At 42.8% G+C, this 23,169-nt stretch overlaps 2 protein-coding genes across 18 annotated transcripts in view; one reads left to right on the top strand and one right to left on the bottom strand.

The window, feature by feature from the left end:
- LOC118359846 (synaptotagmin-2-like) overlaps window positions 1-8,424 on the top strand; it is an 81,001-nt gene extending 72,577 nt beyond the window's left edge. For all 4 annotated transcript variants that reach the window (XM_035738681.2, XM_035738679.2, XM_052482214.1 and 1 more), the window contains 3 exons: window positions 94-211; window positions 860-993; window positions 1,799-8,424. In XM_035738681.2, coding sequence (XP_035594574.1) covers window positions 94-211; window positions 860-993; window positions 1,799-2,014 — 468 coding nt within the window. In that variant the 3' untranslated portion in view covers window positions 2,015-8,424. The remainder of the gene's footprint in view (window positions 1-93; window positions 212-859; window positions 994-1,798) is intronic.
- Window positions 8,425-8,573: 149 nt separating this feature from the next.
- Window positions 8,574-23,169, bottom strand: part of LOC118359845 (protein phosphatase 1 regulatory subunit 12B-like) — a 35,575-nt gene continuing 20,979 nt past the window's right edge. For 2 of the 14 annotated variants that reach the window (XM_035738671.2, XM_035738670.2), the window contains exons 6-10: window positions 19,783-19,799; window positions 17,939-18,068; window positions 17,431-17,535; window positions 13,900-14,116; window positions 13,465-13,678 (exon numbers count right to left, since the gene is read on the bottom strand). In XM_035738671.2, coding sequence (XP_035594564.2) covers window positions 13,575-13,678; window positions 13,900-14,116; window positions 17,431-17,535; window positions 17,939-18,068; window positions 19,783-19,799 — 573 coding nt within the window. In that variant the 3' untranslated portion in view covers window positions 13,465-13,574. Of the gene's footprint in view, window positions 9,702-10,903; window positions 12,734-13,163; window positions 13,215-13,464; window positions 13,679-13,899; window positions 14,117-17,151; window positions 17,203-17,430; window positions 17,536-17,938; window positions 18,069-19,782; window positions 19,800-23,169 lie in introns of those variants that run through there. The other 12 variants (XM_052482208.1, XM_052482206.1, XM_052482209.1 and 9 more) reach the window with 12 other exon arrangements.

The following is a 23,169-nucleotide window of genomic DNA, read 5'->3' as shown; positions in this document are numbered from 1 at the left end:
AGGACATGCATACAATGAACATTGAGGATGAATGTTATTACATTGAATACGTTGTGTTCTCCTCTTCGCCCTCTTCTCCCATCCCACACGCAGCAAGAGAAGCTGGGAGATATCTGCATCTCTCTGCGCTACGTGCCCACTGCCGGGAAACTCACCATCTGCATCCTGGAGGCCAAGAACCTCAAGAAGATGGACGTGGGAGGACTGTCAGGTGAAATATGGAAAGATAATCACTGTGAACAAAACACTGGAAACAGATGCACTGTGGAGTATAAGCTGTCCCTACTTCCCATATCCTGTTTCTATGTTTTCCCCTTGGTCAAGGACAAGGACATTGTGCTGTAAGCACCAGTATTCTACCTCCATTCACACAGTACGAAACCCAAATCTGTATTCCCATTAGAGAGCTAATAAAAAAAGAATACAGCTATTTTCAGTGTTTCTTTGTGCATTATAATGTGGTAGAGGCTAAATACCAGTCAAACCTTGCTGCTGTAGACTACATTGCAAGCAGCCAATCTCCGGGGCGATTCAGTCTGTGCTCACGTGCTGACTCTGCAGTACCCACCACTCTCCTTTCAGTAGCTACACTCCCTTCAGCTAAACTGCACTGCAACCATCTGCTGGCGGTTTACTGCATTGCAGCCACTGCTGGGTTCCTTTGTGTTGTTACTAGAGCGCTGGTGGTAGTGAAGTATTGTGTTTTAAAGATCAAACTCTGCTGAAACTGTGATAAATGGGCAGGAAGCTAAATCTAGTAAACTACAAAAGAGCCATGTTTGTTAATTATCCCAATAGTGAGTCTGTGATCAGGCTTGTTTTAATACCTGGCTGTGTGTATCGCTCGCACTGTGTGCAGATCCCTATGTGAAGATCAACTTGATGCAGAACGGCAAGCGTCTGAAGAAGAAGAAGACCACGGTGAAGAAGAACACTCTGAATCCATACTACAACGAGTCCTTCAGCTTTGAGATCCCTATTGAGCAGATGCAGGTAGAGTGTACAGCTGGGAACAAAGCACAGACAGACAGACAGACAGACAGACAGACAGACAGACAGACAGACAGACAGACAGACAGACAGACAGACAGACAGACAGACAGACAGACAGACAGACAGACAGACAGACAGACAGACAGACAGACAGACAGACAGACAGACAGACAGTCAGTCAGTCAGTCAGTTTATGGAGACTTCCTCTTAATTACACATAATGGTCAATGGCAAATACATCTCAACTGATCCCTCTGAACCCTTCAAATGTGCCCGCGGGCAAAGGCGCTTTGCTAATTATCCTACCACAGTCAAGTAAGGGCATAGAACAAACCAAAATATACTATATCACAAAGCTACAGAGATCATACTTTGCCGTCTGTGGGTGATGTGACATGCTTAAGACATACACTTAAAAACATACATGTACAGTATGCTGATGAGGTGTAGGAGGAAGTGGATGTGATTAACATGCACTGGCAGTGTGACAACATCATCCATGCTGAAGGGAGTTTCCTGCCTGGGCTGCTCGTAGCTCCATCTATATGCGTCTCTGTTTCTCAGAGGGCTGATTAGCACGCCGTGCTAAAACCAGAATTAAATCACACCCCCTTGTGTATCATTGCTTTAATACCTGTGGAATTGGATGATACACCCTAAATGACAGTAATGTGTACAGCTGGGTGGGAACAAAGTGCCCAAAGGCATACAGTACATACACCATGGAATTAGATGATGCAATTGTATTCTGTAAGATCATTATAAATGCCAATAATGTAACACCTTTCTTTTTCTCATTCCCTAGAAAATCCAAGCTGTGGTCACAGTGCTGGATTATGACAAGATTGGTAAAAACGACGCCATCGGAAAGATCTGGGTGGGCAGCAAGGCGACGGGCACCCAGCTGAAGCACTGGTCCGACATGCTGGCCAACCCTCGCCGCCCCATCGCTCAGTGGCATCCACTGCAGCCCGAGGAGGAGATTGATGCTTCGCTGGCAGCCCTGAACGCCAAGAAGTAAACCTCCTCTATCCCAAACACCCATACCCAAACCTACCTATCCACCTCACCCCTGGTCATACACATCTCCCAATACTACATTCCAAACCAACACACCAACCGATTCTACACCCTTCACCTCAAAATATACATAAATATACATATCCTAATTGACGTGATGAAAACATTATAGAGTAGAAAAGCGTTGTATTCCCCCTCAGCTGTGCCATTCCACAAGGAGATGTTACAAGACAGATTACTCATTTCATTGCATTGGAAACATACATTTGTATTGGGGTTGCAGTTAGTAACATGTTATCATGAAGATAGCCTAGCGTGCGAAAACAGGAGTCCGATGTGATGGAGGATGAGGAAAGTACAACCATGTATTCACTCTTTCTGTACCTTTTCAACCCCCTCCCCTTAGAGAAAATGTTTGCTTCAATACTGCTTAATACTTCAAATGCTTTATACTGCCATGTAATAGAAGAAAAACACAAGCAGGTTCATTCCTTGGGTGTATTGTTGCACCATGATCCACACCTGCCAGTTACTTACTGACTAGATGCCATTAGTTTGAACTACATTCCTAGAGTTGGGTAAAGAGTAGGGATAGCCAATATCCAGATACCCCACACTGTTAACACACTGCCTTTTTGATCATTAGCTCATCTGCTCACCCATATTCTCAGGTACACTGAGAGAAAACTGAAACGTCATGCCTTTCTTTCTAAACGGGTTGTCATTCAAAATGCTCCGAAACATGATTTGAAAACCTCTGTCTGGTGCTGGATTGGTTTCTTGTTCAATGATCTGAGACTAGTCTAAGTATATCACTGAAATTAACCAGGGGATAGTCTCTCTAGAGTGTCTCTCGATAGCACAGTTTGTGGCTGTCAATCAACAGAGTTGAGATGTGAGACGTGTTTAGGGTAAAGGGACTATGAGCCACTGTAAGGGTCTAGCTTGGGCTATGCTGGGAAAACATGCGAGAGACAGAGAGAATATCTATGTGGAAACTCGAAGGACTGAATGGGACCCTGGTTGACACAATGTTGTTTGTCAGGTGTCTATTCTACTGCCTGCAATCTACCACCTTCTCCTCCAATGCCTCTAGTATATATAATCTATCTCCCTGTTCAGTGCTACTGCCATTAGTCATGGATTCACAACAAGGATTTCACTTCTTCAAAGGAATCCCTGTATCCGTCTTACAGTCATAAAGGAGACAAGCCTTCTAAGAAATGAAATAAGCAATTCTCAACTACCAGGGACGCCTTCCAATTAGCTGTGTTGTTTTTTACTCACCCTCTTATTTTCAACTTCAAACACTTTTATTCCTCAAGCACTTTAAATCCAAATGTTCTGTTCTGCTTATCCTACTCTCCAAAAACCAGAGCTTTAACAATTTATTTTATGATGAATAATTCCTGGTAAAAAAAAATTAAAAAACAAGAGCAAGAGAGGGAATTTGAGTGAATCATTGTTTTTGTTTGTTTGGTTTGATCATTTGTAACCTTGCCTGTCTTGTGACTATACTTTGATTGTTCTGAGAACATTTTCTCTTAAGTTTGATTGAAAGGATAAGGTCTGGAAGGGGGTACTGTTGTGTGTATGTTATACACAGATGGCCAAACTGCTGAGTCCAATTGCACTATACTGGATATCACTCTGTTATGTGGTTATAGACGTTGTTCTTTGATCTATGTTGTTTTTGTGACGAGATGTTGTGAGTTTGAGTTGGTTGTGGAGTGTACAGCCACACAAGTCAGGTCTCATATTAGAAAGTCTGCTGATTGGGGAAGAGACACGTTTTAGTCAAATGCTGCTCCTCGGATCCTTCACTTGAATGAGTGATTTTTACACTGACTTTTCTCTTGGGATAAATTTGATTATAAAAGTGGGCATATGACTGAATGAAATGTACAATTTGCTTACCCTCTTAAACGTGTAAAAGTCCAAGCAAATATATAATTAGATAAGAGCCACCCTGGTCATTTGATGGAACGTGAATTGTTCCTGTGCACCATCTTGTTCAAAAAAACAAAATGGTACGAAAAACGACTCGATTGTGTTCGAGAACAAGCAAAGCAATTTAATGTTTTAACAGTTTGATAACTTTTATACTGGAATATTTTTGGGAATTACAGTAGTGATTGTTGGTTCATTTATTACTTTTCTCTTTTGGGCAACCATTTCTTCCTTTATATGTCCAGTAGGGGTCAGATGAGTTATGTTTTACATTTCGTAAATTCTCTATGTTCAAAAAGCAACACTAAAGAAAAGACAACATGCAAGCAATCAAACAACCCATCGCTGTGTAGTTTCCTATATACATAGTTCATGCATGTTTCTACAAAATACTGTACATAAGAGCATGTTTTAGAGATAAAGCAATTATATCTTGTGTACGTACGTATGTGGGTGTCATTTGTCATTTTAATACTGTAACAATGGAGGAAAACGATGCACAGTATATTTTCGAAATTAATCAAATGTGTATTATTTTCCATGAATGGGTTATTGGAGAGAATGTCATAATATATTAGAAATACGATCCTGTCCACGCCTGAACTTTTGAGTAAGTGCGTTGTGAAGTACTGTGTGTGAGTTCATGTAGGATGAAAACGTAGCTGCATGCTTGCTATCTAACTCCTTGTGCTATTTCATTTGGACTAATCATCATTTATTTCATATGAATTTATTCATACAATGTTTTATTTTGTGATTATTTAAGTGTATTGTTGTTTTCTTTACAAATATGAAACATTTAGGGGTCTCACAGTTCAAGAAATATATATATCCCGAAGTGGAACTCCAATGATCAGTGCCAATGCTGAAATGAGACAGAAGTGAACCCACACATCTCCACACTGTGAACAAAAAGACCCCTATTTTCCATTTGTTGGTTTTGTTTGACTTTGCGTTGGTTTAATGACCTGATACCCTTTTGCAATTCTGGATATTTGACAGTGTTTATTAAAGGAATATGTGTACGTGTATACAGATAGTTGAATTAGATCAAAACTAAAGCCATAAGACTCAAGCACTAGCTCTTTAGAGCTCTGCTGAGTAACTAGAGTTAGAGAAGTGTTTTTGACGACACATCTATATATTCCTAGTTCAGTGTTTCTCTTCTACATTACCTTCAGAACTCTGTACTCATCTAGATTCCAGAAGGCAAAATACTGAGCAGTTGTGAGTTTAGTAGAGTGGATGTGATTTTGTTTTCTACTATGAAGTTGTTGAAGTTGTCTTTATTTTCTAAATGTAGTAGCAGATTTTTTTCCTGTGATGTCATTTGTATATGCCTTGTTTTGATAGTAGGAATCATGGGTCATGGTCTTCTTATGTCAAAAGATGCTATCGGAAATATTCAAAAGGCGGCATGCAGAACATTTACATGATCCAACTGTGTGTCAGGCTGGTCTGTCGGTGATCCTTGGGCTGAGTGCAATTCATTTAGGACCCTGACTGCGGTCTATGGACCCCTCTATAGGAACTATGCTGTCACGGAACAGCTAAGTTTTCATCCCCAGTGGCTTTACAGACATGACTTATACATATGATATATCGTGATCAACGATATGCCAAACAATCTATATCTAACTTGTAACAATGCCAAGCCTCAGCATCATTGATTTGATCAACATCTGGTGCGTTCATGGTAACCTGTAAAGTTAAGATAAATCATCTACAGCATAATCTTAGCCACTTTGATGGAAACTAGCTGTGTCAAGTCGACATTTCGTCTAATGGCAACATTATTTAAATAATAACAGTGTTGTCTGATGTCCCATTCAACATGTTTGCAACAATGTAATAGCAGGCTCATTGATGTTGCTTCTTCACTCAATGTTACAATCGAACCTGTTGGACTGTGACCGAACCCGAGGCACATTAATCCAGTTGAAGATTTCAGTGTCTTTCTAAAATACTGCCAGTATATCCATCTATATGTACAATTCTATGAAGATCCTCATCAGTAATCTGTTTGAATCTATTTCAGAGCCAAAATAATTCCACTGATGCGGATGCAGATTAGACGATAAGATAACTTTCATTAAAGGTTAATATACAGCACATTTGTGTCAAAAAGATTGTTTCAATGCATTTTACACTGCCACGGTCATTGCAATCAAGACCACCAGCTGGACAGTTAGGTCTATGGAGGAAAGAGACTGAGAACTGTGTGTTTGTCTGTATTTATCTATGTGTGTTATAGCAGAGGTTCTCAAACTTTTTGGGGCCGGTGACCCTTTTTGTGATAGCAAATTCATCAGGGACCCCCTCATAAAAATGTAAAAGAAATATATATATATAGCATACAGGGAGTTTTACTATGACTTCGGAAGTGCATGGCCAGACTAAGGAACATTTTAAAGGCCCACCTCTTGGCATCTGAGAAAATGTTGCAGTTTTCAAGCTAATATCCTGCAATTCTACACTATTTTGCAATGATGCAGAGAGAAAATGTTTCAGTTTTAAAGTTGGAAGTGTTTTGTTTTTTTGCCCTAACACCAAACAGATGATTCACATGATTACAGCGTGATGATTATTTGAATCAGCTGTGGAGTACTATGGCAAAAACCAAAAGGTGCACCCCTTGGTGTCCTGAGGACTGCCTTTGCGGAACCCTTTCTAAATTGAAACAATAACAAAGAACTGTGTTCTGGTAAAAAGCTGAGTGATGAGTCTGGAGAAATGTAACAACTCTTAAATGTATAGACAGAGCTATGGATACAAGGACTGACTGACACAATCAAAATGATAGTTTTAACAATATGTTGAGGCTATGCAGTGTTTGTTTACGTTTACATCGTTTACAAACATTGGAGCAAAACAAGCTTATATTTTGGGTTCTGATAGGGTACGGTATGACAGTTGAACTAAGCTCATGAGGCATTTATAAGTTATATTATGGTATTCCATACCAAAAATGGATGTAGCAACTAAGGATTCTCGCTTTAAATTACAAAGCATTTACGTGTGGGGGAGGTACAATAATTATTAAGAAGAAAAATTGATAATTGGTGGAGCACTGTGGATACCATTATCCCTGTGAGCCTCCCAGGCCCATGTTGTTAAGAACATAGATTCTAGATGAATAATATGACATTGTATTACACCCTCTAAACTTCTTCCACAGATTCATTGAACCTGAAATATGATTTGCGATATGACCATGGACCCCACTTTGAGAACCCCTGTGTCATAGGAACAAAGAGCATAGGGCCTTTCTAAAGTGAGCTGTTGCAGTGTAAAAACACAGTACTACTGGAACTTACTATAGCTAAACATATATATCTGCATGCCCAGAATACATAAACCATGCCTAATTGTACATTTGTGGTGATGAAAATAATTAACAAACATGTTTTTATTTACAATGGTTAATAGAGTTTAAAATGATTGCTATTATAGGATTACATATTTTTTGATAGATACAGTTTATCAATTTAGGCTACCTTATGCACAACTGCTTCAGAAACTAACTGTAGACTATATCTCAGCAGGGGAGAAACAACGGATTGAGAGCATGATGATTCACACACTACATACTACAGTTCTTTTGTACTACTGGCTGCTTTGTTTCTATTAAATGACATTTAAGTACATTATAAAAAGGGGTCAATGGGACTTAAAGAGAAACTCTCCAAACTAAAGTCCATCATATTCTCCAACTTCCATGTCTGCAATGTGTTAGGGGGTGTCATTGGGCATAGGTCACTCACCACCTAACGATGTGTTCTCCTGTCTCTGTTTGCGTAGCTCGCTTTGTACTGTAATAATCACTAGGTTAGTGTTGTGTTTCTTTGTGTTATATTAAGAATGCGAAACTGCAGTAGGGCCAATTGAAGAGACAATTATTGAACTTTTCCACCATGAAGTCACTGTTTTGTCTTACCATTAACGTGCTGTTGTGGAACTGGGCTCGCGGAGGTCTTTGGATCCAGAATTATAATGACAGATTTTCAGAGGAACGTCGTCCTTCACGTTTACAACATGGATATATATATACAGTACTGCCAAAATGCGCAGAATAGTACCAACTCCTTGAACTTTTCCTTCACTCCTCATTCTCCATACTAGGATTGTATTCCAAAAGACTGTTTTCCTTTGTTCTCTCTTCATCCTCTTTTTAAGCCTCAGAGGACCATGAGATTGTGCGTCCTCGGGCTGTGTTTCTCTGTGTCTTAGTGTTGTGGTGCGTGTGTTCATGTCAGTACTTGTGCCTACTGTGGATCGCATGCTTTAGCCCTTGACTGGACACAAAACGTTGCTCAAATACAAACTCCCTACAGCCCGTCAGCGGATGAGCATCGAGGATCCTTGTAAAGTTATCGAGGGAACCAAATAACTCAATACAGATCTATCATAAGTGTTACCAGCTCTGTACGAAACAAATAGGAAATAAAGGCCTTTTAATTAGCTTGGATTCATGTGTTGTCTGTGCATCATGGCTTGACTTTGTTCTTTACAAGGGGATTTCAACTTCAGCATCAGAGGGCTGGATTATGAGCTACCCATTAATTTCACAAGATATCTGGAATGTATGGCACATTGGTAGTGAGAACTCGGATGATTTATTATTTAACCATCTATAGTTTATTAAGCAAGTGATCAAACCACAGCGGTGTGTACAAGTAGAATGTCAGTATTTCGGTCTCGTATAACATTTACATACATGGTAAAGTTATTTCAACATAAAATACTGTCTTTAAATATACGTACAGTTCATTAGACTGATAGCTGTATTGGTCTTTAAGGAAAGGCACATAAAGAAGGCCCTTGTATGTTGTTCCCTGTGCATTACAAATCATGTACATGTTTCACTTCAAATAAAAAGAGGCTGTCCATCTTCCAATATAAGTTACTATGTGGGCTCCAACGGTACGGTTTAATAGGACACATTAATACTATATCGGTACAAATATAGTTGAGTATAGGTTCAAAGATTCTAAACCAAAAAATGCATAAATAAATTATTAAAATATCTAACAAATGTGACATCTCAGAGACTATAGTAGACCACACTGATGAGCAGCTCAGAGAAAAGGGTCTGTGACGGAAATTGAACTACAAACCATAAAGATTGATCATAAACAAGTCACAACATCTCACATCAGAAGCATTCATGGCAATGTGTAATGTTATCACTGCAATGAAAGATTATTGAAAGTAATTCCTATGAGTGCTTTTTCAGTAGTTTGAGAAAAATAAAGTTGTTTTTGCAGTGCACAATTAAGCACAAAATAAATACAGTATGTTTGTGATGTACAGGTAAAATATGTGGATGTGATATTGTTTAGATTGCTGGTCTGGAGCTTCGCAGTTTACTGTACCCCAGACCAACACTCTCTTTGTGCGGACGCTGTGTGCTCTTCACACCTTTGACCTACTGGTATGAAGTGGGCCTAAGAGCATAGAGGTCAAGGGTCGAGGCAGGGGTCATCCGGATTTGGAAGGTTCCTCACCATGCCTCTGAGAACAGCTGGCAGGTAGGTGTCACTAAGCACCATGGTTCAGTGTCAGGGTGGAAGGGTACCGAATGCTAATGATAGTGACACGTTGCAAGCATCAGGGAAGTGTCTGACTTTTTACAGGGGGCACCACCCTTTTTACTTGGACAACTTGCTGATGACACGAATCAGAGCCCCGTTCTCGTCCTTCAGTCTTTGGTTGTCTGATTTGAGCTCTGTCAAGACCTACAGGAACAGAGAGAGCAGCATTAGATTGTCATGGTAGCTTGTTCTCTGTAGGGAACAGTGGTGACTCATACTGTAGACAGAAATATGTGGAAGGGACACTGCCTTGTCTATGTTCCTTCTGCTGAGGGACATTGACAGACATGATATAAACATTGTTTATCATTTTTAGGCAAATTAGGAATGATATTCAATATTTAAATCACCAAGAACTCATTGCTAAATGATTGAACTCTACAGTCACGACATGCAAAGGGTGGACAAAAGACTAGCTTTCAGCAATGAGAGCATGCTGATACAGTATGATAGGGACATTATTTGGGCGTATGGTTCTATTTGCAAACTGCGAACCGAAAGGGAGAGAGATGCAAGGCGATCAACTTCCTCAATCTAGGTCATCTCCCACAGCATGAGTAATGATTAAAAATAGCCACAATCTTTGTCAAAATCTCCCCCATCCCCACAGACAGTGCAGTGAACAATAACATTTTGTGCTTGCATGAAAAAGCCAACACAGAAGATGATGCACTCATCTCTTCACCCCTGTCTAGTCCAGTTACCACAATCAAATAGCAACATATTGTTATGTATTATATTTGACGATGCATACTGCCAATGCCCCTGGAGAACAAGGACTGTTTGTCCTGTTCTGTCTCCGTCAAAGCTGTATGTAGTACACCCACACACTAATGTGCACATGTTTTTTGGGCCAGTGGAAAAGGGTTTAGTGAGTTAATGGATGCCGATGAGATTACACATTCCATTGCCACATGATTGAGACAAAATGTACTAGTTCAAAATGTCAGATTCCCTGTCAGCCACTACATTGGACACTGTAGCAAGAGGCAAACAATGAAATGTTAATCCCTACACAAGGTCCCATTGGTGACTTCGGCACTCGGCCATGCAGCAGTCTCTCAAGCACCGTCCAGACTGTTTCTGGGTTCGTTCAAGCTGTTGATTAAGTGACTCACTTGACTATACTGTAATAATAACCACTGGAGCAACGTCAGGCTGCAACTACTACTGTCCTGGTCTCTACACAGCCTAGTAATTCGCCTATGCAGCTATGTAGCTCAAAATAGATTTAAAGGCAGCGGTCACAAGATTATTTAGGGAGAGGGGTTTTAGAGTCAGCAAGAGGTATGCCACATGAGTGAGAGAGGCCAAAGGTGGAGGAGTGAGAGGTGGGCGGAACCTGCCTGAGAAGAGTACAGCAGCACAGCAGCAGAGAGGGGAGGAGGTGCAGCAGGAGGAGAACCAGGAGGAGGAAGGCAGAGGAGGATGTGTGGCTGAGGAAGAGGGGGGTAGAGAGGTAGAGGCTTGGGGGACAAGGGGGGTTAGAGGTCCTCTGTATCAGGCAGGGAGGCCATCTGGGAAAGGTGGGCGAGGACACGCAGCATGGCCCTGTTCTCAGCCAAGAGACGCTCATTGCCGCTCCGCAGTGCCAGAACAGGGAGGGCCTATACACACAGGAAGATGGAGAGACAGAAAGACAGAGCAGGGGGGTAGGCCAGTGCATGGGAGGAGACCGAGATATAAACACACACAATCACGCACAGAGGCAGACGTACACACTGAGGAGCTCCTCAACAACATTCACACAAATAGATACTGTAAAAGGAAACAAGAAAAATATATGCAAAAGAAAAGCTAAGCACAGCAAGGAGCTATCCTTAGTTCTGCTCTCCACAAACCTGGGCAGTTTTAAAAAGGCAGTGGCTGGGGAGATGCTGTATGGATTACATAGCTTGTCAGTCATGCTGGGGTGAGAAGTGGGCAGGGGACTTTCAATATAACATTACATTTCAGCATAAGTAAGAGAGCTCAATAAGTTATAGGAAAATGGATATTATTAATTTCCCTGGGTTCCCTGTCAAGACTGAGGTAAACATCAGGTCTGGTGATTGACGCCGTTCCTAAGGGAAACCACAGGCACGCAAGGAGGCAGCACACACACACAGAGACAGAGGAAAGTCGAGCCCCATGTGGCTCAGAGAGTGGCTTCAGAGGCTTCCCCTCAGCAACCCAGAGAAGAGAAGAAAGTCAGGTAGAACAGGAAGAAGTTAAGATTAGCCTGAAGGGAAGGGAAAAGCTGGGGGAAAAGGAAGAGAGAAGCCCAGTGAGGAGAAGAAGGCTAGAGAGAAAGAGAGAAGACTAGGGAGAAAGAGATGGAGGAGATCCAGCTGCTAACACCCCAGGGCACTTAGGAGGAAACCATTTCAAGTCTGCCTTTACTCGGACTGAAAAATTCATGGATATGTAAGACTGTTCCTCTGTGCTGTCTCGGTAAGCCTTTCACAACACACTGTTCTGAAGGACCACCATTGAAAAGTTTATCTTGGAGAGGAGAGAGAGAGTAGAGGAGAGAGCCAGAGGGGTGAGATTGAGAGAGAATGCATAGTTATCCATCATGGTGTTTTAACGCTCTTGATCTCTTTGATATCTACCAGAGCTGACTTCACTAAGCCCTGTAGATAAATTCCCAAATGTTGCCAGAGCTGAAGTTTCAGAGGCTGACAGGAATAATCCTAGCCCTTTATTCAAAAGAAGAAAACCAAAGATCAGTGAGCCATAGGGAGTAACCAGAATTTCCACACATTGGACAGACACTGTGGCACAGGGAAAAGTATAGAAACACACCAGAATATGTGAATAGGGGAAAAGCATGTCAGTATAATGTTGCATGTGCATATCTCTATCCCAGTGAGCAAAACTGGTTGCAATGACATCCAAGCAACCTGGTTTCTTGTTGTAATGACATTACAGCCAGCCTGCTGGGATATGACTTTACATAAGTATCTGGTGTATGTACTCTAACGTGTGCAATGTGTATGTTTGTGTGCACAGACATGTGTTCATGCCTAGGTCTCTAAAGAGGTGAGGTGACAGGCAGGTGTCAATCACTTCTCGGTGGCGACCAGACCACTCACCGTCCCGTCCCCCCTCCCTGGCCCTGAGCCAGCCTGCCTCATGCTTGGGGCTCAGGGCTGGTACCCACAGCGGAAATTTCTCACTGGGGCAGCTTCCTGCTGAGGCAACATGGGGTCACAACATGGGGTCAAACATTCTGTTCCCGTCTTCCGTCTCACATCTCTGTGTCACATGCTGAGTAGTCATCATAACCTTTGGATATTGCTAGAAGTGGTTCCAACTTACATTAGGTTCTACTCAGTCCTGAATGATATCCTGCTGCTGTTTTGCTCTCCCCTTGCTCTTTGAAATGCTAAATATGTGTAGCCTATAACAGACAGCAGGCTGTGCTGCTGGGTGTGTGACTGTAGCAGCGTGGAGTTTTTCACTCCCTTTCCTGAGCCCTGACCTTGGCAGGGGATACTCAGAATGATGCTGGATAATGAGCCTGAAATTTGGCCTACTCCCTCAACCTCACCTGTTTTCCTATAATTACCAAGCAGAGCCTTGTACTGACCTCCGCCCTTCCTGTTACAGTGAAGGCCTTACCTTGAGCTCCTCCTCCATGTCTGTTACCCTCTTCTCCAGAGCCTGTTTTTCCTGAGAAGGGTAAATGTTAGAACAGGTCGTTCGGGTCAGAATCAAAATGGATGTTAAGATTTCTACTTTTAAGTTAAGAGTTATTTTTCAATTCTCACACATGATAATGAGCCCATAGTGGAATGAACATACAGAAACCAACACACAGTAATATGACATGGAAGAGATCAGAAGAAAAGAGATTATAAGGGCACAAGGTGAGACCCAAATGCAGACACAGGAGGCAGATGGTGGAGCTCCGATATTTATTACACCAAAAGAGGTAGGCAAAAGACAGGTCGGGGACAGAGTTCATAAACCAGGTCAGAGTCCAAACAGTACCAGGGGATAGGCAGGCTCGAGGTCAGGACAGGCAGGGGTTCAGTGAACAGGTTCGAGTCCAAACAGTACCAGGGGACAGGCAGGCTCGAGGTCAGAACAGGCAGATTCGGCGCCAGGACAGGCAAGGGTCAAAACCAGGAGGGCTAGGAAAAAACAGAGACTGGGAAAAATAGGAGCTAGGAGAAACGCTTGTTGACTTGGCAAAACAAGATGACCTGGCACAGAGAGACAGGAAACGCAGGGATAAATACACCAGGGACTAATGGGGAAAACAGGAGGTGGGTGGAGACAATCACCAAGACAGGTGAAACAGATCAGGGCATGACAGTACCCCCCCCTCTAGGGACGCCACCTGGTGTCCTACCTGGGCGCATACCTGGCTGACCGGGATTTCGGCGGTGAAAGTCGGCAATGAGGGCCGGGTCCAGGATGACTCTAGCGGGAACCCAGCACCTCTCCTCTGGGCCATAACCCTCCCAGTCAACCAGGTACTGTAAACCCCTGCCCCATGGTCGAACACCAAGGAGACGTTTAACCGTGTATGCTGGATGGCCATCGATGACACGGTGGGAGGGATGGGCCTGGAGACAGAAGATAAAGGGCTGTGAGGCACGTGCTTAATCCTAAACACATGGAAAGTTGGGTGAATACGGAGGGTACGCGGTAAAACAAGATGGACAGCAGGGGAACTAAGGACCCTAGAGATGGGAAAAGGACCCCATGAAATGGGGCAGGTCCCGAGTGGAAAGCCATACCCTCTGCGGTAGTGGGGAGCTGGAGGCTGGTGGTGGTCCGCTTATTGACGATACCTGGAGTGGGTCTTGAGAAGTGCCGCCCGAGCTCTTCTCCAGGTACATCGACAGCAATGGACAAACATCTGGTCCGAGGGTACGTTAACCTCCTGCTCTTGTTCTGGTAAGATTGAAGGTTGATAGCACTCAAAAGGGGAGAGTCCCGTGGCTGAATAGGGAAGGGTGTTCTGGGCATACTCCACCCAGACCAGTTGTTGGCTTCAGGTAGTGGGGTTGGTTGAGACCAGGCATCTTAGGGTGGTTTCTAGGTCCTGGTTAGCTCGCTCCGACTGGCCATTGGATTGGGGATGGAATCTGGAGGACAGGTTGGCCGAGGACCCAATAAGGGTGCAGAACGCCTTCCAGAACTGAGACAAGAACTAAGGACCCCGGTTGGAGACCATGTCCACCGGAAGTCCATGGATCCAGAAGACGTGCTGCACCATAAGCTGTGCCGTCTCCTTGGCAGAGGATAGTTTGGGGAGAGGGATGGAATGGGCAGCCTTGGAGAACCGGTCCAATAACGTCAGAATGACAGTGTTACCATCAGATGGAGTGAGCCCAGTGACAAAGTCCAGAGAGATATAGGACCAGGGACAATGAGGGACAGAAGGAGCTTCCCGTGGAGTCTTGTTCTGAGCACACTGTGCACGTGGCGACGAAGGCAGAGATGTCAGGAACCATTGTGGGCCACCAGAAACATTGTCGAACAAACGCTAGGGTACAACGGGAACCTGGATGACAGGTCAGCCTGGAGGAATGAGCCCATTCCAAGACCATATTGAGTTAGGGACAAACAACCGGTTAGCCGGGCCCCATTTAGGTCCAGGCTGGAAGGTTTCAATACCCCAATCCACTGAAGCCGCAAGGCATGAGGTAGGGAGAATGGTTTCGGAGACCGGGGGTGTGGCAGAGGAACTGTATAGGCGGGAGAGGGTGTCAGGCTTCACATTTTTGGAACCTGGGCGGTAGGAAATGGTGAAGTTGAATCTGGTGCACAATAAAGCCCACCAGGCCTGCCTGGAGTTAAGGCGCTTGGCTGTAAGGAGATATTCCACATTTTTATGGTCGGTCCAAACCAAGAATGGCTGTTCTGCTCCTTCCAGCAAGTGTCTCCACTCTTCCAGCGCCATCTTGACGACTAGGTCGCAGTTCCTCTCTGTAGAATTGAGACGATGGGACAGGAAGGCATAGGGATGGAGCTTCTGGTCCTGGGCAGATTGCTGGTGCAGGATAGCCCCCACTCCAATATCAGAAGCATCAACCTCTACCACAAATTGACGGGATAGATCCGGATGGACGAGGATGGGTGCTGTGGTGAACCGATGCCTCAGGTCCACAAGGTCTCTGTCAACCGCTGGAGACCATGTGAACGGTACTTTGGGAGAGGTGAGTGCAGAGAGGGGTGCTGCCAGGGTGCTGTAGCCCCGAATGAAATGGCTGTAGTGAACCCCAGGAAACATAACTGCACCCTGGACGCAGGTTGAGGCCACTCTACCACTGCTTCACTTTTTCAGGATCCATTTGGACATTTCCATCAGTGATGGCATATTCCAGAAAGGAGATTGTAGAGCGGTGGAACTCACACTTCTCGGCTTTCACCAACAATTGGTTCTCCAGGAGGCGCTGAAGGGCTTGTCTGACATGAAGAACGTGTTCTTGGGCAAACCGGGAAAAAAACAGGATGTCGTCAAGGTAGATGAACACGAAATGGTTTAGCATGTCCCGGAGCACATCGTTTACCAGAGCTTGGAAGACAGCAGGGACATTGATGAGTCCAAACGACATGACCTGGTACTCATAATGTCCACTGGCTGTGTTAAATGCTGTCTTCCACTCATCTCCTTCGAGGATCCAAACCAGGTGGTAGGCATTCCGAAGGTCCAGTTTGGAAAAAATGTTGGTCACCTGGAGAGGTTCAAAGGCCGAGGAGAGGAGCGGTAGGGGGGTAACAATTCTTGATCGTTATATAATTCATACCCCAGTAGTTAATGCATGGACGCAGGTTCTTGTCCTTCTCCACAAAGACAAACCCCGCGCCGGCAGGAGATGCAGACAGACGGATACCTCCAGTACCTAGAGAATCCTTAATGTACTCTTCCATGGGCTTGGTCTCCGGGCCAGATAGGGAATATAGACGACCACGAGGTGGTGTGGTGCCTGGTAGGAGATCAATGGCACGATCATAGGATGGTACGGGGGAAGAGAAGTAGCCCGTGCCAAACTGCCAGTTTGTACTATAAGGGCACAAAGTGAGACCCAAATGCAGACACAGGAGGCAGATGGTGGAGCTCCTATATTTATTACACCAAAAGAGGTAGAAAAAGACAGGTCGGGGACAGGAGAGAGTTCCTCTACCAGAGTCCAAACAGAGTCCAAACAGTACCAGGGGATAGGCAGGCTTGAGGTCAGGACAGGCAGAGTGGTCAGGCAGGCAGATTCAGACTCAGGACAGGCAAGGGTCAAAACCAGGAGGGCTAGCAAAAAACAGACTGTGGAAAAATAGGAGCTAGGAGAAACGTTTGTTGACTTGGCAAAACAAGACGAACTGGCACAGAGAGACAGGAAACACAGGGATAAATACACCGGGGACTAATGGGGGAAACAGGGGACACCTGGAGGTGGGTGAAGACAATCACTAAGACAGGTGAAACAGATCAGGGCGTGACAGAGAAGAAAAAAAGAGGAGAGTGAAAGAAAATGTTGACGTCAAGCTGTCAGGATTGAAGGAGAATTGGAGTGGTGAAATCAAGTAGATGAGGCAGATGGCTTCGTGAAAAAAATGAAAAAGATGCCCTCAAGATTTTAGAATAAGTGATAAATACCCTTTTTTCTGATTCAAGTACAGTGGATCTTTCAGATATTCTGTCCTGTTTCTGTAAGATAGAGTGGCACTGTTATCACAAAGTGAAAAAAATAATGCAGTGGGTTGATTTAAAATGGGATAAAACTAAATTTTATATACAGTATGTTTGACAACTTTGTGGGGAGTACACTGGTTCATTCTCTAATCATCTTGCGGTTGCTTTGAACAATGTATTGCTAAAATGCAATATACATGTTGTTGAGACGTGTGAACTAGACTGAGCTTAATTAAGATGTACCTGGTTGACTTTGTCCAGCTGGGAGCGGATCTTGGTCAGCTCATGTTTGCTGTCATCCAGCCGGGACTTGAGCTTGTCATTCTCTGCCAAGGCGTCTTCATACATCTGAAAGAGGACAAACCAAAGAGTTAATGCTTATGCCACTTGGAGATACCTTATCATATGTAAACATTTGTCCTATGATAGTCCAGCTCTGCACCAGGTGAATCAAAACTGTCATCAAGGCAGAAGGTGGATATCTTGAAGAATCTCAAATATAAAATATATTTTGATTTGTTTTAAACTTTTTTTTTTGGTTACTACATGATTCTATGTGTTAGTTCATAGTTTTGATGTCTACAATGTAGAAAAATAGTAAACAATTTAGAAAAACCCTTGAATGAGTAGGTGTCTCCAAACGTTTCACTGGTACTGTATGTTTAGTTTTTTTTGTTTACCAGTTAGTCTAAGATAAAAAAAATGTTTAAAAAAAATCAGCTTCCCTTCTGGGTCCGACAGTACGCCTTACCTTCTTGTAGTCCCTGGGGCTGGTGTCATCCTCCTGCTTGTTCAATGCTGCCAGTCTGGTCTCCCTCCGTGTGTAGGAGCTGGTTCTGCCCAGGGGTTCAGCCTTGCTGTCCCCACCACCAGAGTCCAACCTGGGAGGAAGACGGAAGCACACCTCCTTGAGTGGGTGGTTTACAGCATCCAGCAACACAGCTGACATTGCAACAGTGTTGAAACACTGACATACATTGTTGTTGAAACATTGACATAGATATATATATTTGGAGTGCTGTATGTACAGTACCAGTCAAAAGTTTGGACACAGCTACTCATGGAATCATGTAGTAACCACAAAAGTGTTAAATAAATCTAAATATATTTGAGATTTGAGATTCTTCAAAGTAACCAACCTTTGCCTTGATGACAGCTTTGCACACTATTGGCATTCTCTCAACCAGCTTCATGAGGTAGTCACATGGAATGTATTTAAATTAACAGGTGTGCCTTGTTAATATAATTTGTGTATTTTTTTTCTTTCTTAATGCATTTGAGCCAATCAGTTGTGTTGTGACAAGGTAGGGTTGGTATACAGAAGACAGCACTCTTTGGTAAAAGACCAAGTCCATATTATGGCAAGAACAGAACAAATAAGCAAAGAGAAACAACAGTCCATCACTACTTTAAGATATGAAGGTCAGTCAATACAGAACATTTCAAGAACTTTAAAATATTTCTTAAAGTGCAGTCAAAAAAAACAAACAAGCGCTATGATGAAACTGGCTCTCATGAGGACCGCCACAGGAAATAAAGACCCAGAGTTACCTCTGCTGCAGAGGACAAGTACATTAGAGTTACCTGTCTCAGAAATTGCAGCCCAAATAAATGCTTCACAGAGTTCAAGTAACAGACACATCTCAACATCAACAGTTCAGAGGAGACTGCATGAATCGGGCCTTCATTGTCGAATTGCTGCAAAGAAACCACAACTAAAGGACACCAATAATACGAAGAGACTTGCTTGGGCCAAGAAACAGGAGTAATATACATTAGACCTTTGCAGATCTGTCCTTCGGTCTGATGAGTCCAAATGTGAGATTTTTGGTTCAAAACCCTGTGTCTTTGTGAGATGCAGAGAAGGTGAATGGATGATCTCTGCATGTGTGGTTCCCACCGTGTAGCATAGAGGAGGTGGTGTGATGATGCTTTGCTGGTGACATTGTTGCTGATTTATTTAGAATTCAAGGCATACTTAACCAGCATGGCTAACACAGCATTCTGCAGCAATACGCCATCCCATCTGATTTGCGCTTAGTAGGACTATCATTTGTTTTTGAACAGGGCAATGACCCAACACACCTCCAGGCTGTGTAAGGGCTATTTGACCAAGAAGGAGAATGATGGAGTGCTGCATCAGATGACCTGGCCTCCACAATCACCCAACCCAATTGAGATGGTTTGGGATGAGTTGGACCACATAGTGAAGGTTAAGCAGCCAACAAGTGCTCAGCATATGTGGGAACTCCTGAAAAGCATTCCAGGTGAAGCTGGTTGAGAGGATGCCAAGAGTGTGCAAAGCTGTCATCAAGGCAAAGGGTGGCTACTTTGAAGAATCTAAAATCTAAAATATATTTTGATTTGATTAACACTTTTTTGGTTACTACATGATTCCATATGTGTTATTTCATAGTTTTGATGTCTTCACTATAATTCAACAATGTAGAAAATAGTAAAAATAAGGAAAAACCCTTGAAGGAGTAGATATGTCCAAACTTTTGACTGGTTCTGTATATCTCATGAGCTAAAAAACAAAAATAGCTCTCAAATTTAGAAGAACGCAAGAGAAGGAATATCTAAATCTGTACTTACCTTGATGCCCTGTCATGCTGAAAAGGGACAGAGAAAAGTGAAGTCAGAAACTTAATCACAAACAGCTTTTACTGTATGAAATCAATCTAAGACATTTCCATTGTATGAAGTATCAACCAGAGACTAAAATATTTTCCATTAGGACACCATGCAAAGAAAAAGAGAACCTTTGTAACATCCAAGCCACATTGTGTTCAGATGCCTTGTGTCCCAAAGGACAGGGATTGCATAGGCCTACACAAGTGATCTGCTTGTGATATATCATTCACGGGACCCGGCATGCTCTTCTCTCCTTCTCTGGCACATCCTTCTCTAGTAAGCCCTGTTCATCTTTAAGTGAGTGTTTGCCATCATGTCTCTAAAGGTCCCAGTTTACTGGGTGACAGACTCCAAGTGATGACCTCAGGGTATCCGCCATATCATAATGGCTGTGTCTCAAATAGCACCCTATTCCTTATTTAGTGCACTGCTTTTAACCAGAGCCCTATGGGGATGTAGGGAATAGGATACCATTTGGGACATATTCTGGCTTGGCGTGATCTGGTCCTGACTATATGACTGCAAGGCTGCCCAGGCCTGACCGGAGGTGTTTACTGCCTTTCAGTTGGGTAAATTGTGTACGGATATTAGCCATTTACTTGAATAAAGTGTAAAGTCTAGAATATGTCCGGTCCAACATGTTTCTCTTCAGTTTCCATCTGTGCTCTCTGTTCTTAGTGAGGAAGGCATCAAATATGGTTGTCTGCACTCAGTAATGACTAGGCCTATCAACACTATGTTCAAATTAAATCAAATCATGTACACAGTTAGTAGGTGTTATTGCAGATGCAGTGAAATGCTTATGTTCCTAGTTCAAATGTCAAACAAGCACCTAATACATATATTTTTTTTATATACAGTTGAAGTCGGAAGTTTACATACAATTATGTTGGAATCATTAAAACGCATTTCTCAACCCCACCACAAATGTATTGTTAACCAACTATAGTTTTGGCAAGTCGGTTAGGACATCTACTTTGTGCATGACACAAGTCATTTTCCCAACAATTGTTTACAGACAGATTATTTCACTTATAATTCACTGTATCACAATTCCAGTGGGTCAGAAGTTTACATACACTAAGTTGACTGTGCCTTTAAACAGCTAGTAAAATTCCAGAAAATTATATCATGGCTTAAGAAGCTTCTGATAGGCTAATTGACATCATTTGAGTCAATTGGAGGTGTACCTGTGGATGTATTTCAACGCCTACCTTCAAACTCAGTGCCTCTTTGCTTGACATCATGGGAAAATAAAAAGAAATCAGCGAAGACCTCAGAAAAAAATTGTAGACCTCCACAAGTCTGGTTCATCCTTGGGAGCAATTTCCGAATGCCTGAAGGTACCACGTTCATCTGTACAAACAATAGTACGCAAGTATAAACACCATGGGACCATGCAGCCGTCAAACCGCTCAGGAAGGAGACGCGTTCTGTCTCCTAGAGATGAACATACTTTGGTGTGAAAAGTGCAAATGAAGATGCTGGAGGAAACAGGTACAAGATAATCTATATTCACAGTAAAACGAGTCCTATATCGACATAACCTGAATGTCTGCCCACCAAGGAAGAAGTCACTGCTCCAAAACCGCCATAAAAAAAGCCAGACTACGGTTTGCAACTGCACATGGGGACAAAGATCGTACTTTTTAGAGATATGTCCTCTGGTCTGATGAAACAAAAATAGAACTGTTTGGCCATAATGACCATTGTTATGTTTGGAGGAAAAAGAGGAAGGCTTGCAAGCCGAAGAATACCATCCCAACCGTAAAGCACGGGGGTGGCAGCATCATGTTGTGGGGGTGCTTTGCTGCAGGAGGGACTGGTGCACTTCACAAAATAGATGGCATCATGGGGCGGGAAAATGATTTGGATATATTGAAGCTACATCTCAAGACATCGGTCAGGAAGTAAAAGCTTGGTCGCAAGTGGGTCTTCCAAATGGACAATGACCGCAAGCATACTTCCAAAGTTGTGACAAAATGGCTTATCGACAAAAAAGTCAAGGTATTGGAGTGGCCATCACAACGCCCTGACCTCAGTCCTATAGAAAATGTGTGAGCATAACTGAAAAAGCATGTGCGAGCAAAGTGGCCTACAAACCTGACTCAGTTACACCTGCTCTGTCAGGAGGAATGGGCCAAAATTCACCCAACTTATTGTGGGAAGCTTGTGGAAGGCTACCTGAAACGTTTGACTCAAGTTAAAACATTTAAAGGCAATGCTACCAAATACTAATTGAGTCTATGTAAACATCTGACCCACTGGGAATGTGATGATAGAATCTGAAATATCAAATCTGAAATAAATCATTCTCTCTACTATAATCCTGACATTTCACGTTCTTAAAATAAAGTGGTGATCCTAACTGACCTAAGACAGGGGACTTTTACTAGGATTAAATGTCAGGAATTGTGAAAAACTGAATTTAAATGTATTTGGCTAAGGTGTATGTAAACTTCCGACTTCAACTGTATATAAATAGTATGTCAAAATGTTTAAAGTGACCAGTGTTCATGACTATGTACATAGGGCAGCAGTCCTTAAGGTGCAGGGTAGAGTACCTAATTTTAGCTGGCTAGTGACAGTGACTAAGGGGCAGGAGTAGGGTAGGGTGCTGGACTGAGAGTCAGTAGACATGACCCATGGTTGCTGATCCTTGATAAGTGCACATTATTACATGACACTACAGAGAACATTTTGAAATTGTGAAAAAGAGAGAGCGATAAAAAGAGAACGGGATTGAAAGAGGGAGAAACAGGACAGAGTGTGATATCCTTGTGATGTCTGGACAGATCTCATGTTCTCTTGCATTCTTTGAGATTTGGAGCTGTTCTCCTGCCTGGGAAAGAGAGCCCTTTAAAAACGTACAAAGAGATCAGCTTATTCCCTGGATCTATACTTTGTGGAACCACTCTGGATGACACTCTGGTCTGTCAGTGTTGGGGAAGCTACTCTGAAAATATAGTTTACCAAGCTACCAATTACTTCACACTGGAAGAAGTTGAGCTATAAAGCTACAGAGAAATATAGTTTAGAAAGCTAAAGCTACATTGAAAAAGTAGTTTATTACATCAAAACTAACTGGTGAAAATGTATAATATCTAAATCTGAAACCTTGTTTTATAAGTGCATTGCAGTTCACCATTCAAATACTGCAGATTCCTTTTGTATGGATAGCTGCATGTGATAATGCACTGTTGTTTAGTTTATCAGGATCCCCATTAGCTATTGCACATGCACCAGATACTCTTCCTGGGGTCCACAGAAAAACAAAATACATTACAGAGTACAGAACAGTTATAGACAAGAACAAAATAAGACATTACATACTAAATTAAATAAGAG

The sequence above is a fragment of the Oncorhynchus keta genome, chromosome 27, assembly GCF_023373465.1.
Source record: "Oncorhynchus keta strain PuntledgeMale-10-30-2019 chromosome 27, Oket_V2, whole genome shotgun sequence".
NCBI lineage: Eukaryota > Metazoa > Chordata > Actinopteri > Salmoniformes > Salmonidae > Oncorhynchus > Oncorhynchus keta.
The sequence above is the reverse complement of the archived record's forward strand: the minus strand, read 5'-3'. Positions and strand labels throughout refer to the sequence as shown.